Source organism: Silurus meridionalis, chromosome 7, assembly GCF_014805685.1.
Source record: "Silurus meridionalis isolate SWU-2019-XX chromosome 7, ASM1480568v1, whole genome shotgun sequence".
In the NCBI taxonomy this organism is placed as follows: domain Eukaryota; kingdom Metazoa; phylum Chordata; class Actinopteri; order Siluriformes; family Siluridae; genus Silurus; species Silurus meridionalis.
The window spans coordinates 17,800,638-17,814,968 of NC_060890.1; the positions used below are offsets into that span (position 1 = coordinate 17,800,638).

At 42.0% G+C, this 14,331-nt stretch overlaps 1 protein-coding gene across 2 annotated transcripts; it reads right to left on the reverse strand.

Annotated features, from left to right (window-relative positions):
- Window positions 1–74: 74 nt before the first annotated feature.
- On the reverse strand, window positions 75–14,262 carry foxn2b (forkhead box N2b). Of its 2 annotated transcripts, XM_046854449.1 has the most exons (7): window positions 13,784–14,262; window positions 9,896–10,158; window positions 6,483–7,075; window positions 4,559–4,683; window positions 3,269–3,324; window positions 2,845–2,913; window positions 75–2,674 (listed from the first exon to the last, which is right to left on the reverse strand). In XM_046854449.1, exons 2-7 carry the CDS (start codon window positions 9,951–9,953, stop codon window positions 2,358–2,360), a joined length of 1,218 nt encoding a protein of 405 aa, XP_046710405.1. In that variant the 5' UTR covers window positions 9,954–10,158; window positions 13,784–14,262; the 3' UTR covers window positions 75–2,357. The 2 variants fall into 2 exon arrangements, with proteins under 2 accessions (XP_046710405.1, XP_046710406.1); XM_046854450.1 differs by lacking the exon at window positions 9,896–10,158 and having other exon boundaries at window positions 13,784–14,253.
- Between the last annotated feature and the right edge of the window lie 69 nt (window positions 14,263–14,331).

The following is a 14,331-nucleotide window of genomic DNA, read 5'->3' on the forward strand; positions in this document are numbered from 1 at the left end:
CACCAGGTGGCCTCACTGCTCAATGTAGCAAATATAAACCTTTTTTCCTTACAAAAATCAGAAACAGGCAGAGATAAAAGAAACCCTTTTTTATTTTAATACCATATATAATGCAACAATTGCATATCTTTGGCAAAAATAAACTTTATAAACATTTTTATTAACAGAGGTTAGCTTACAAAACCAAAAGATGGAAGTCTGTCAGACAGACATGGCAGACAAAATGCAAGCAAACTGATTGGCAGCTCTAAATTAGTGGAGCATAATAATAATAATAATAATTATAATAATTATAATAATAATAATAATAAAACAATTATCACTATGCTGTATCACAGAGAGAGAGGTCAGATATTCAGAAGTCAATATTCCTGTTTTGGGAGAAGCAAGTGGCTGCTTGTACAAACCTTTAAATCTAACACTACAGCTCTGTCGCTCTCCTCGAAACCTCCTCTAGTAATACTTGCATCCTGTGTTATCACTATGTACAAATTTAAGGGGGAAATTGGCAGCAAAAAGTGTTTGGGCAGAAACTTTACAATGGCAACAGTTAAAGCGATGCAATTAAATAGGGAAGAGTTAAAAGATCGCATCGAGACATTTTGCTGAGTAGCTTCACAGGTACCACAGGACTAGTGAGCTCGCACACACAGGACACAGGACATAGGAGATGTCCTTATAGATTTTAGTAGCACCATGGCTTAAACAGGCTCAGTTAATTGCTGTAGAAGATACCTGCCTGTGCGGTGCAATCGTTCCTGATCAGAGCTTAATTTAGCCATCACTTGAAAGAGATGAGTGGTATTTCACTGACTTAGGCAGTTAAAACTTGAACTCAAACTGAAACAACAAGCAAAACGAAAAAAATAAAGATGAGGGTTGCAAAGATAGCGGTGGTACCCCTGACGATTTCATGAAAACGAGACCAAAGTGTAAGTTTAGACAGAGAGTCAGAAAAGTCCAGCACTCGTGCCAAACCAAGTCCTGGTAGTAGCAGGTTCTGAGGATATCAGTTTCCTGTCTCATCAGTTTGGCTTCCTGTAGGTCCGTTCCCATGACTTCCTCATTTGCAGAGCTGCAGAAAGGCAAGTGTTTTGTTTTGTTTTTTTCCCCCTTTCTTCCCACAGCCGCTTTTCTTCCAGAATCCACATTGTCTCCAGTTTCCTCTGGAGCCAGAACAACTCTCTCGAGGTCATTTGTGCAGCAGAGTGCTACATCCAAGCCTGAAGCACAAGCCCCGTGCATACAGCTCCTACTAAAGTCCACTGAGATTTATTAAAAAAAAAAAAAAAAAAAAAAAAAAAAACCTGCCCTCTGACTTCTCTCAGCACTCGTATCAATTCAATCAGACATCTAGGAGTCATGACATGGATAACAGTGATGCTTAAAGAAATGGGCTACTTAAAAGAGAAAGGAGTTCTTGGTGAAATCCGCCGCACTACACTGTGTCCTATAGTGGCATTAAATGCTAAATGTGACACACGTAAACGCATGTGGGAATTAATTCTGGATATGTAATGGCACGGGAATACACTTTCTACAGAGTTAATCACCGGATAAATACTGAAGTGAACTCAAAGAGCCACAGATCCACTTTCATGCTGTTCCCTCCACTAGAATGATACTGCTCAGGGAAGGGTGGGGTCCAATCAGGATGAAGAGGAAAGTCACATGGATTTGACATCATAGCTACGAGTGCACGGTGCTCCAGGGGACACGTCATCTTTACCAGACGGAATACAAAAAACGGCAGTACAAAAATAAAATAACTACAAGTATTTAGGTCAACTAATTATTGCATTTATCTTTGTATCATATTTCTTAACTGAAGTCTTATGATCCAAAATCAATGGCACTTTTATATCTTTTTCTTTTTTTCTTATCTAGCTTTTCGTTGTTATAATGAAGCCCAAGCCACTTGTGAAAGTCATGCATTCATTCTCAAGATATATACATTTGTTGTTTTTTTTTTTGTTGTTTTTTTTAAGAGGTGGAAGCATGCAAATCTCCTCTGAGTTTTTCCCCCTGCCCCAAAGTTCTCTTTTTTCTCCCCTCAAACCCTTTTTGTTGTGAACGCAGGTTGGTGGATGAGTCGATTTTTTTTTTTCTCCTAATCTTTTCTGTACAACAAAACGAAAGCATCAGTATGGCTTTTCTCTCCTGTGTTTGTGTTAGTATTGCCTGTTGGATGAGATGATTGGAATATTTTGAGAAAAGAAAAGAAAAAGAAAAAAAAGATTAATTTTAAACAAATTAACTTCAACCAGAGGAGAGAGGCCAGAACAGGCCACAGGAACGAGTCACATAGTGAGGGGTGTAAAGGGAAATAAAGGGTGAGCAAGTTAAAGAGCCAGGCTTCATTTCCTGTCCAGCTTTCTGCTCTTGCGTCTTGATGCACCAAGGCTGGTGCAAATACCTGCTAAGTGCAGGAGCGAGCCAGCTGCCTCCTTTAACTCATCATCCACCTCCGGCTTTGGATCATGTCTGGCCCTTTTTAATGAAGGGTGGCTACCATTTGCTTTTTCTTGTTGCCCGTGTGTTGCAGTGCTGGAACCCGTCGTTTGCCGAGGAGAGGGAGGTATAGGGACGCTGCTGTAGTTGTGGTCCTGTTTTGGATCCCGGCTTACCACCACCAGATCCCTCCGGGAAAGATCAATCGGCCCCTCTTGCTCATCTGAGACAGAGAGATGATCAGAACGACTAATGAAAATCTCGTCTAAACCTCAAAAAGGGATATGTACACATACGTCTAGACACGTCTAGACACAACAACAGATGGAAGACAAAACGAGAGGAGAGGAAATGACAAAGATGGATGAAATCTGTATAATGGCGCTTTCTTACATGGGTCAATGTTCTGCTCTGAGGCAGACTTTAACAGCATCATGGCAGTGGCAGCATCAAAATCACATTCTGAAACGAGAAAAAAAAAAAAGAATCGAATGGACACAGGTCTGACTGTCAGTGCACGGTCTTGGTTTGTGTGTATGTGTGTGTGCGTGAATGAATGAGCCACTTTCAGCCAGAGTGATCCTTCATTACAAAAGCACCAGTGCCTTGGTTGTCAAGGTTACAAAATACAGGCAAGAGATGGCATTTGCACTCGGTGTGGCCCAGCAGAGGATGAGCGGAACAAAAGGAGCCGAGATGAGTGATCTGCTTAAATGTGTAATGATAGATTTGCTAATGGTGTGTGAAGGATATGACCCACTTAAAGTCCTTCAGAAGAGAACGGATGCTCGGAGGCACTGTAGTTAAGTCCACTTACCCTTTAGAGAGTAGCCTTGCTCCAAGGAGAACAGGTGACAAGGAGGAGACGAGGCACTGTGGAGAACAGAGAGACATTCATTACCCACAGTGCAGCCACTGTAGCTTTAGGGCTACACAAAACAGACAAAAATAGCAGGTCGTGATTATATCGTTAAGCATATTGCTTGCAAATGATCTGGCTTGCAACAGCTTCGTATGTTGGGGTCCATTTCTGTGCAAACTAGCAATCATCGCTGAACCAACTTCACCTTGAACTACCCTGCTTTTATACCATAACTACATACCTTTTTAAAAAACATACCATCTTCGAACAACAACAACAGATTGTTTTAAAATGAGGCTGTACTGAATGTGAACTACAACCAGCAGAATCACTTGGAATTAAACAGCCAGTTATAAAGCCTGATTTCGAGTCAGTGTCACAATGTGGTCAGGGAAAGCCCAAAAAAACGCAATTACAACATTTGAAGACTTCCTGTTGGGTTGTTTTGGCACTATCTGAAAGCTTGTTGCGTAGTTCTCCATAGAATCTTCGTGGGTTCTCACCAAAAGAAAATTCATAGACACAACTTCATGGTCAGAGCTTAGACCTTTGGTGTTTGAAAATAAGTTGTTTAAACCATTGCAGTCTTTACATGAAAGTAATTAAAAGTAATACATTTCTAAATTAGTAACTTAAAGATTGTTTTTGCTTGTTTTAATTGTATTTATATTTATTAATAAAAATAATATATAAAAAATAATATAATAATATTAATATATAATAAATAATATAAATATTAGTAATTAATTAATTAATTTATTTATTTATTAAATTTCAAGCCCCCTAAATTGTGCTCATACGAGTTTGTAATATCAAAATCCAAATACTGGACACACACACACACACACACACACACACACACACACACACACACACTATAATATATATATATATATATATATATATATATATATATATATATATATATATATATATATATATATATATATATATATATATATATATATATATATATATATATATATATATATATATATACACATACATATATATATATATATATATATATATATATATATATATATATATATATATACACACACACACACACACACACACACACACACACACACACACACACATTCATATATATTACAAGAGTCTATATATTGTTACAAATATGTTCTAAATATGGACTATTATTCAGCTCAAATAGACAACTGAACAGCTCAAATGAATGGCTACTAAGCCCTGATTTTGAAGCACACTGCTAAAGATGGTCACCTGGGAGGAGAGGCAGGTGGCGTGCAGAAAGCCTGCGCGCTTGGAAAGTGCTGTTTCTTCAGGGCTTGCATCAGCGAGGGCCGGAACTCAGGGTGAACACACCACAGTGAGCCCTTCCCATTTGCCTGAATCAAAAAGAGGGAAGGAGCACAATGCCAAGAAATGAGCATGACTTCAGCAAGCTGTTTTCAGGAAGCACACTTCATTATGTGTTTACTCACACACAGGCACACAGTCACACACACACACACACACACACACACACACACACACACACACAACACAATACAGGAATATACCTATAGTCTTTGTGAAGACTTCAGTGATACATAACAGCTTATTTCTGCAAGCTTATTTTCCTCAAGCAACCAGGTGGAACGGTTCAGAACTGTACCATGTTTGCGTGTGCGCATGTTTACTTGTTTGTCTAAATGCATGTGTGTGTGTATATGCTGGATTGTGTACAGAAAACCGGACTCATCACCTCTTTGTCTGAGGTGTGGCCCTGCAGGGTTAATATGACCTTGACTCAAATCATCAGCCGGGCTCATAAACAGGAAAGAGGAAACATCGCCATGGCAACAGACACCAGGCTGCGCCACGTGAAACCCACAGATTCACTCAGACACACACATTAACGTAACACATCACATCATCAAGCCATCTCACTTTCCGCAGGTCTCGCTGAAAAGAAATGGACTCGCCTGTGAACCTGCGCAATCAGCTATGTGGCCTGCTCTCGCAAATTAAAATCAACCCTCTTTTCTTTCAGACTTAGTATAAATGTGGTGATCGGTGTCTTCTCAATAGGAACCTCTATATGTTCATCTACTGTGCATGTAGATGAGATTTAAAGCAACTGCATTTACACTTGCAGTCAAACTTGTCTCTGGGTAGCCGAACTGAAATACGGTTGAAACACGTTTGGTGTGTCAGGTGAAACATGCAAATAAGCACAACAGCCAACTTCCTGTGTTTTCATTGTTTTTCACAAACGACAGTTGTTGCATCAAAAAGCAATTTTCAAATGTAATAGTCACAGTTTTTTCCTAATCCTCCCAAACTTTTTAATAGCTGTTTAATATTACAGAGAATTCACTAACCATCTACATTTCAACTAAGTACATTGAGTTTGCTCTTATAGAATAAATAAATGAGTGCTGAGTGCTGTTGGAAAATAATCAGCATCGGGTCAGTGTTTCATTTCTTTTCTACCAGGGTAGTTTCCCGAGTAACAAAATTATATTCAATAGCAAATGGTCCTGTATATCCATTTAGTGTTAAGTTGAATGGTGTAGAACATCTGCGAAAACAAACTAGTTCCTGTTACCACCCATGTTCTAGCGATCAGTTGTTTACCACAGTGGAAAAAAATGCAGTTTGTCATGTTACAGAGAAACCACTAAATTATCACAGCTTTCCCAGCACTGTCACAAAGCACCGACACTGGAGACTCCTTCCAAAAATGGCAAATAAACATCTGCTCACAGAAAGAAAATCTGGTTATGCGAAAAAGTCTGAACAAGTCCATGCAAGTTGTTAAAGAAACCACTAAGTGTGTGCTTAAATATGACACCTTGCCGAATTGAACCTCTGGGCTGCTGTGGTAAAAAATTACCCAAGGCCTCTGGACCAATCATAAGAGAGAGTTTTCAAGCAGCATTGTAGTATTAGGTAAAGTATTGCTAAAGAATGTGGTTGTCTAATGTGCCTCGGTGAGACGAATGTACCTCGAACCTCCTGATGTGGTTTGAGTGACCAGATTTAAATTAGTGCTCTTTAACCTACATTCCTACCCTTACAATGAGTCTTTGATAGAGCTCAGATAAATAACTACCAGGTGTTCATACAGTCACAGATCGATAAACACATCACAGATAAATCTAGATCGGTCTCTGAAACAGCAGCGTTAAGTTGTTCTCACCTTCCCAAGACCACGCTCCACCTTGCGGAAGCACTTGTTCAGAGACAGGTTGTGCCGCACCGAGTTCTTCCAGCCAGTGGGGGCGCTAGAGAAGTATGGAAAGTGTTCCAGGATCCAGCCATAGATGTCCTTCACAGGAAGAGATTTGCTCGGAGACTGTTCAATAGCCATGTAGATCAAAAGAGAGAAAGAAAAAGGCGGTTTGGACTTGTGGGGGTCCCGTTCACTGCCTGGACTCCCCGATGAGACAGAAGAAGAGGAGGACGAAGATAGACTGTGTCCACGTGGAGAGCCCAGACTGCCTTCAATGTCAAACAAAGGGCCGCTGCAAGACTGCGCATCTCCCAGGGTGAAGTTCTGCAGCAGGTTCTCGTGGAGCCAGTTCAGGTTGGTCAGCTCATCGTCCTCAGGTTCGAGTCCAGACCTGCTCACAGCCCCGGAAGGACCGATCCTGTCCAGACTAGTGGCTAAAGGACTCGAGGCGCTTTCTGCCTCTGGGAGAGTTCCTGCTCCGCACATACCCTGAGATCCTGGAGACTCGGCTTTCTTATCTGGAGACATCCCGATTATAGGACCCATCAAACTTGGAGGGTCTGTGGAGAGAAAAGAGGAAAAGAAGAATGTTTTATTATTATGATTAAATTTTACAGGTAAAAAAACAGGTCTGCTATGGTGTGTATATTAAGCATATATATATATATATATATATATATATATATATATATATATATATATATATATATATATATATATATATATATATATATATATATATATATATTTCTTCAAATAGCACACAGATCTATAACCACAGATCACATAGCGGAAGGGTGAACATCACATTGGTCTGTATTTAAAAACAAAACCCTTCTATGATTAATAAAAGCCTTTAACGTTTTGCATTGCCGCATCACAAATCCACAGTCTCCCAGTTTGATCCTGGAGCTTGGGGTACTACCTGTGTGGTCTTCTCACATGTACTTCTTGTATCTATGTGGGTTTACAGGTTTCTACTCATATCCCAAAAACAGACCGGTAGATGGTTTCAGTATACTAAAATCCCCCTGGGTGTGAATGTGTATACATGAAACGTTGTGATGACCTCCATACAAGTTCACAGAGATGCACCATGGCGGGACAAAGCAGTAACCGAACAGGAGAATGACAAAATGTCGGTTGTTCTTGCGAAGGCTGACCAATGATGTGAGGAACTGCACAGTGATTTGTCATGCAAATCTTAGGGATTTGATGCGAGACATTGCAAGTCATGAACGTGGTAGAAGTCAAGTACAAGTACATGGTCCATAGTCTAGAACGAACAGGACATTCTGCATTGAAATATTTATTAAGGGATAAGTTCACCACCGTCAAACGATTTTATAATTATTAAAGGTAATATTCATATTTTTATAATATTTTAAAGCATCATTTGTTTTCTCGCAGAGCAAGTGAGAAAAGCAGTCGTGTTGATAAGCACACATGCTGAGTATTTTTCTACATTTAGGTTACGTTAAACAAATACACGGTTTAAGCCTTGGCCAGTGTACTGATTGAAGCAAATATGCTTTATGTTTTTGATTTGTATTGTACTATTAGAATCAATAGGCATAAAGGCGTAGCTACGGCAGCCGTCAGTTATCCATCTGATCCTCTACTTTCCCTTGCTTCTTCTTTTCCCACTCCTATCGTAAGTGAATTGAAAGGCTCTTGAAAGAATCCTTGGCACAATGTTAAGGGCCTCTAAGGACTCCACTCAAATGTCTGAAAGGACCCTGATCGTCACCATCAGCTTAAAAATCGTCATGGAACGGCGACGGCCAATCTACCCGCCAAAGAAACACAGCGCGAGCCACTGCTCCTGGACGTGGCACTCAGTAATGCTGTCTGTGAACAGAAGTGACAGAGAAGGACAAAGAGACGCAAGAGACAGACGGCTTGGAGGAACAGGAAGCCCCGAGAGTCCTGGCGACCAATCAGAGCGGTGCCTAGATGCAGGCTAAATGGCTTCCACTGATGGACGGCCACGGAAATCACGCCGAATACACTGATGAATAAATAATCAGCTCAAGCGAATGGGATCTGGCTGGCAGTCTGGGGGAGAGTGACTGCTCCGCTCTCTTGCTACTACCACTCAAATGAGGCACTGCCATGGAAACCATACAGCTCGTCGATAAATAAATAATCACCTAAAGTGCTGCTCTGAATCACACGCACTCCTACCTATCTCCATGCCTCTTTCTCTCTCTTTCAGGAAAGTGGTTGTTGGGGGGGTGATCGCTTGTTCCTCTTTCATGACTTTTTGTCCTTCGCACTATAGGAGCAAGTCAAAAACCCTCTTCCTGTTTGCCTGAGGAACTTTTTTCTCTTGTTGACAAAATCATCGGTTTGGTTTCAATAGAATACAGGAAAACTGTTTACTGCAACCTGAAACCGAGCTGTTTGGAATCTCGGCTCTGGGGGAAGTGGACACTACAACTTGTTCTTCCCTACAAAACGCCTGTACCAGCAGTTTATCCGGATCAGGTTTGGAACAGCCCGTGTCAGTTTGGTCTGCTGGCTCTGCTCTCATCCCTGCAGCGCACACACTCTTATTAACCTCCATTAGCAAGACAAAGCCAACCTGCTCCGGCAAGCTCATCAGCACATCGACGAGCTCATCATCCTCGAAAAGAAACAATGCTAATGACGCTGTTTCAACGGCTCTCAGCCACTTCAAACACAAACAATGTCTATGGGTGGAGCAGCTGCAAAACACACACACACGCACACACACACACACACAGGCACACCTTCATTTGAATAGCCAATGTATGGGCAGGGAATTTTCCAACAAACACAGTCCCAGTCACACAAAGCTGTCTGCGCAATTAGCACGACTTTTTCTTTGCTATTTCTCTTGAGGCTATAAATAAGAAATGTTGTGAAAGACAGTCGCTTATTTTCTTCCTGCCTCACAATAATGAAAGCAGAGTCCTTGTAAATCAGACGTATCACTTCCCTAAAGAGAAAGCAACACACCTTTTAACAGAGATGAATTCTCTAAAAATAAACCACCCTTTCCCTTATCGTCATCCAGCTCTGGCGGCCTAATTTCCATCAGCGTTTAAGGGATTCATTCAGCGCTGCACTGCCACGGCGCTGTGAAAAGTTATTCACGGGAAAGCAAGCACTTTTTTGGGGGTTGTGAACGCACGGTGTAAAGGAAGGACTGATTGTCTGATAAGAATCTGTACGTATACGTGTGTAGTCAGGCGTTATGTAAAGGGTGAAGATGGAAATCTAATTAATATTTCAAACGCCAATTCATGCAGTTAGAACCAAGAAGCAGAACCTGACACATGTAAGGGGACGGAAACTCAGTGAGATGTTAAACTTAAAGACTTTTCAATGCGGCGTTGATTCGGAACACCTACTAATTCTGAGTGGGGGAAAAAAAACTGTGGGGAAATCAGCCCTCTTCGACTCATACATCACTGTCAAAATTTCTCCCAGGGATGATTTTCCATCTTGCACTTATAATTTTCTTATGGCAGTCAGATCAGGAGTGAGTCAGCAGCCTCTGGAGTTTCTGGGGTGTTTTGGAAGACTTGATCTGACTCAGCAGGATGGTCACCTAGCCTCATTACACAGCAGCCGGAGACTAATAACTACCACTGATACGAAGAAGACATCCGAACTGAAAAAGAAAAAAAAAAAAAAAAACATCATGGATTGAGATATTTTTACTTACAGTAATCTTGGCCGCTGTAAGAAAGCGAACTCAAACTGGCAGAAGGTTTTCTGTTGATACTTTAAACTGTTACTGACCCTAAAACTCCTTAATGGTGTTAGAAACTCATTGCCTCACGTAGCATGAAGTCTCAGTCGCTAATTTGTTTAGCAACCCATTTTGAGTGCCGTGTGGTCATGTTCCAAAGCCTATGCCTCTTCGACTCAGACATAAAGTGTTATGGAATCTGCAGAGCTGTAATCCTAAACCTCGTAGACGTTGCATCAATGTGGCTCAGGTTTCTATTCTAAGCAAACCGAAAAAAAAAATTACAAAAAATTAATTTATTCTAAACCTAAACCAAAACTCTATTATGAAGCTTGGAGATTGTTTTTTAGAAAAATGTGCTGAAAAAAAGGTGGAACTTTAAAACAGAAAGGACTTGCAAGAAATTTATGAATTTTCTTACTGCTGTAAATTTTCTGCCTATTTTAGTTATATCTATGTATACTTTATATTATATTATATTATACACACACACACACACACACACACACACACACACACACACATACAATGTAGAAATATATTTGTAATTAATATGCACATTATACCATAAATACCAACAAGATATGATGTAAAATAAATAAAACTAAACAAATACAATCCAGCAGATGGGTTGCACTTCAAAGACACTGTTGTTGGCTAGCAACTATCATCGACTTATCAATTAGACACTGAGCAAACTATTTCGCTAGATGCTTTGACTTGTGCGCGTGTGTGCGTGCGTGTGTGTGTGTACACATGGTCCACATGGTCCTGGTGCATTCTGTCGCCTCAGCACACCGCCTGCTCCTCTTCCCGTGTCACCCTCACACCCTGCCATCTCAATTAAACACACCCAGTTCATTCAGGCAGGAGTGACCCACACAAAGGAGGCCATTGTGAGCAGGGTGACACGAGGGACTGCAACTCTTCGCTTCAAGGCAGCGCTCGACATTAGCATGGCTATCAATAGGGAGAGAGGCCCTGGGTTCAGAGGCAAAATCTAAATCTTTCAGAGGGAGAGTACGAAGGCAGAGAAAGCGAGCATGGCTGAAGATGAAGGACTCGAGGCTGGCTTGAGGCAGGATGGGAGTGGGGGCTGGGAGCGCACTTTGGCCGTGGGTCGCATTTGCAAATGAAATCCAGAGCAGTGCCTCCATTTGATTACCACGCCCCGGTGTCATGGCGCAACCATGGCAACCCAAGCGTCCCAGCCTCCCGGGGACGCCAGACTGCATCTCTCGGCCCATCGCTGAGGGCACAGCGAACAAAAAGAGGCGAACTGCACATGAGATATATGTGCAGATGGGCAATAACAAGAAGATAGGAGAAGGAGGAGGAGGAGGAGGAGGAGGAAGGGGGAAACGGCAAACAAAGGCATGGTGGTTAGTTGAAAGCAGGGACACAAGTCGGGCCTGCTTGCTCAGTGGTACTGTTTGGAAATCTGGTCCACCAAGTTAGACACCATGCTAGGGTCTTAAAAAGACACTCGCTTTGGGATTTGACAGCCGAACAAGTCAAAGCTAAAGTTTTTTTTTTTCCACCGTTACCAAATGGCTTTATTTGACCAAAGAGTGTCAACTAAACGAACAGTGTATTTAGTGTAACAATACTCACAGAGAACATTTAAGCCAGTCTTCCAGAAAACACTAAAGACTACCAAAACAAGCGTCTGCATTTTCTTACTCTGTAAAAAGCAAGTCTGTGCGAGGAAAAGCCGGAACATATCCGTCTTTGTGCAAGTCATAATGAGGCTAATTAATTTCCCAGGCTAGTGTCAGGAGAGCGCCAATAAGCAAGGGATCATTTGCTGTGCCCTACAAGAGCCCTCCAGAGAGCGACACTAAAGAGACAACCATCGCACCATTCAGTAATCCAGCGTGGCAGTCGAGCCTTGAGAAAACACTGTGGATGTATCCCATTCTGAAAGCAAGAGCTAACATGACCTGAATCACAAAATATAACCCGCTAACTGGAGGCTGCTCAGTATTATCCAAGAGTTGGTCAGAAGTAAAAGGCGACTTCTGCCATTTCGAGCGAACAAAAACCTGTGTCCGATTTGAGCGAGACAATCCACTGGATCAAAAAATAAATAAAAGAGAGAGAGAAAAACAACTCACCAAAATTACCTGCCTAAATCATTTAGTCACTTTGGAGTATAACTTTTAGATCAAACCAGTACAACACAAATATTAGACTTTGCTATTTAAGGTTCATGTGCAGGTTTGTTTCCTTTATTTTTTAAACCATGGATCAATGGATATTCTTTCGTTCAACCACCAAGTACAACCCCAGCACTGACAAAAGACTTGTTCAGCACTGGGATGACACACAATCACGTCAGCTACACTTCTCCCAACACAGGACTATTATCTACAAGCTGTGCATGACTGTTGTGTGTTTACAGTGTGAGGCGTTGAAGTGGATACTCTTTCAGCCATGAAACCAGAACTAAACGACATGATCATGTGACAGAAGCTGCTCGTCCCTGGTCCCTCCCTTTTCTCTTGTTTCTGTGCACTCTCTCTATCTATCTATCTATCTCAGACCACGTGTCAGTGTCACTTACTCACTCACAGGCAGAATGCAGTCTGGGCCGGAAATGCCGCCTGAGCGACAGTGGCGTCGAGTGCACAGTGTGTTAATATAGACCTGATCAGACATATCTTTGGGTTGAACTGCCACGTACGTTTACACACACGTCAAATAACACCAAACACAGGAAGAAAGAACACGACCAGCATTATGTTCTCCCTGATTATACACACACACTTTATTACCATAAAAACACACCAATAACCTTTGGTTACACATAAGCACCTTTTATTTCAAAGCAGGAAGTTTCATACTTTAAGTTGTAAAAGTTTCAACCCCGAGCTACTCCATTACCCCACGGTGCGTTCAATAACCCAAAGGTTTCCGAGTGTTGCTCGAATAATCACAGCCACGGGTTTCGACCAAAACTCAGCTAGGCTAGCTAACATACTAACGTAGCACTCAAGCTAATGCGCCTCTCCGGAGTCGAAGCTGACTCGCTTCCAAACCCGCTTTTATTCCCCTGAAACTATGGACTGGCGCCTAATTATGTGTCGTGATTAATAACACGGAGTAATTCAAAATAATAAGGCTGTCAAACGCAACGAAACGCGGCAGAGACGGAGCACTTAAACGCGCCGTAGGAGCCAGAATATGCGTGCGTTCCTCTGAATCAACTTAGTTAGCTATAGCCCGGATGGATCACATGGTCCGGAACAATTCGTCAAGACTGAGGACCGACCTCATGGCGAAACCAAACAAGTCCCAAATTAAACAGGATAGACAAACCCTCGAAAGTACGTCGAGTAAACATTCGGTCTATTATAAAGAAGTACATTAGCGCCAGGACATCGAGTGTGTATGTGTATATATATGTGTGTTTCTCTTGCGCCGGAATTTTACACGTTACACCACCATTCTCCAGACCCGGTTATGTAAAATTTTGTATTCATTTCCGCCCTTTTCCCCTCACGAAAACCTTTTTCGAGGAATGAAAACGGTAACGACTCACATTCGTGCATACTAAGGTCGTTTCGGACTCCGCGGCTCCGCTGTGCTTCATGCAGGCAGGCAGTCGCGGTTCCTGTGTTCGGAGCTCCGCTGTGTCAAAAGATCAGCAGCTGCTTCCTCCATCCGCGCGCACACAGATCACGCCGCACAGCAACGCTACCGTACCCCCCCTGCCGTCGCCATGGCAACACGGCTCGCCTCAGCCAATCAGAGCGGAGTTCTCCGATATCCCCTGACAACTGCCGCAGCGCGCTGGAGCTCTTTTTTTCTCTCTCTCTCTCTCTCTTTTTCTCTTCTTCTTTTTTTTTTCTTTGCAAACCTAAGCGATTGCGCTGTTCGCGGTTCATCCCTATATTTACACCACGTGCTGCATCTGAGTTGCGTTTTCCTCTCGCTGCTAACACACACACATAGATAAAAACACACATCTACATAATTCATAAATTCTCCAGCGCTCATAGGAAACACGCGTTCTCTATTAACGCAATTAAATCTTATTGTAAATAGCCCGCTCTGACGTCACGTCCTCTGAATCCCCCCGCCCCCCCC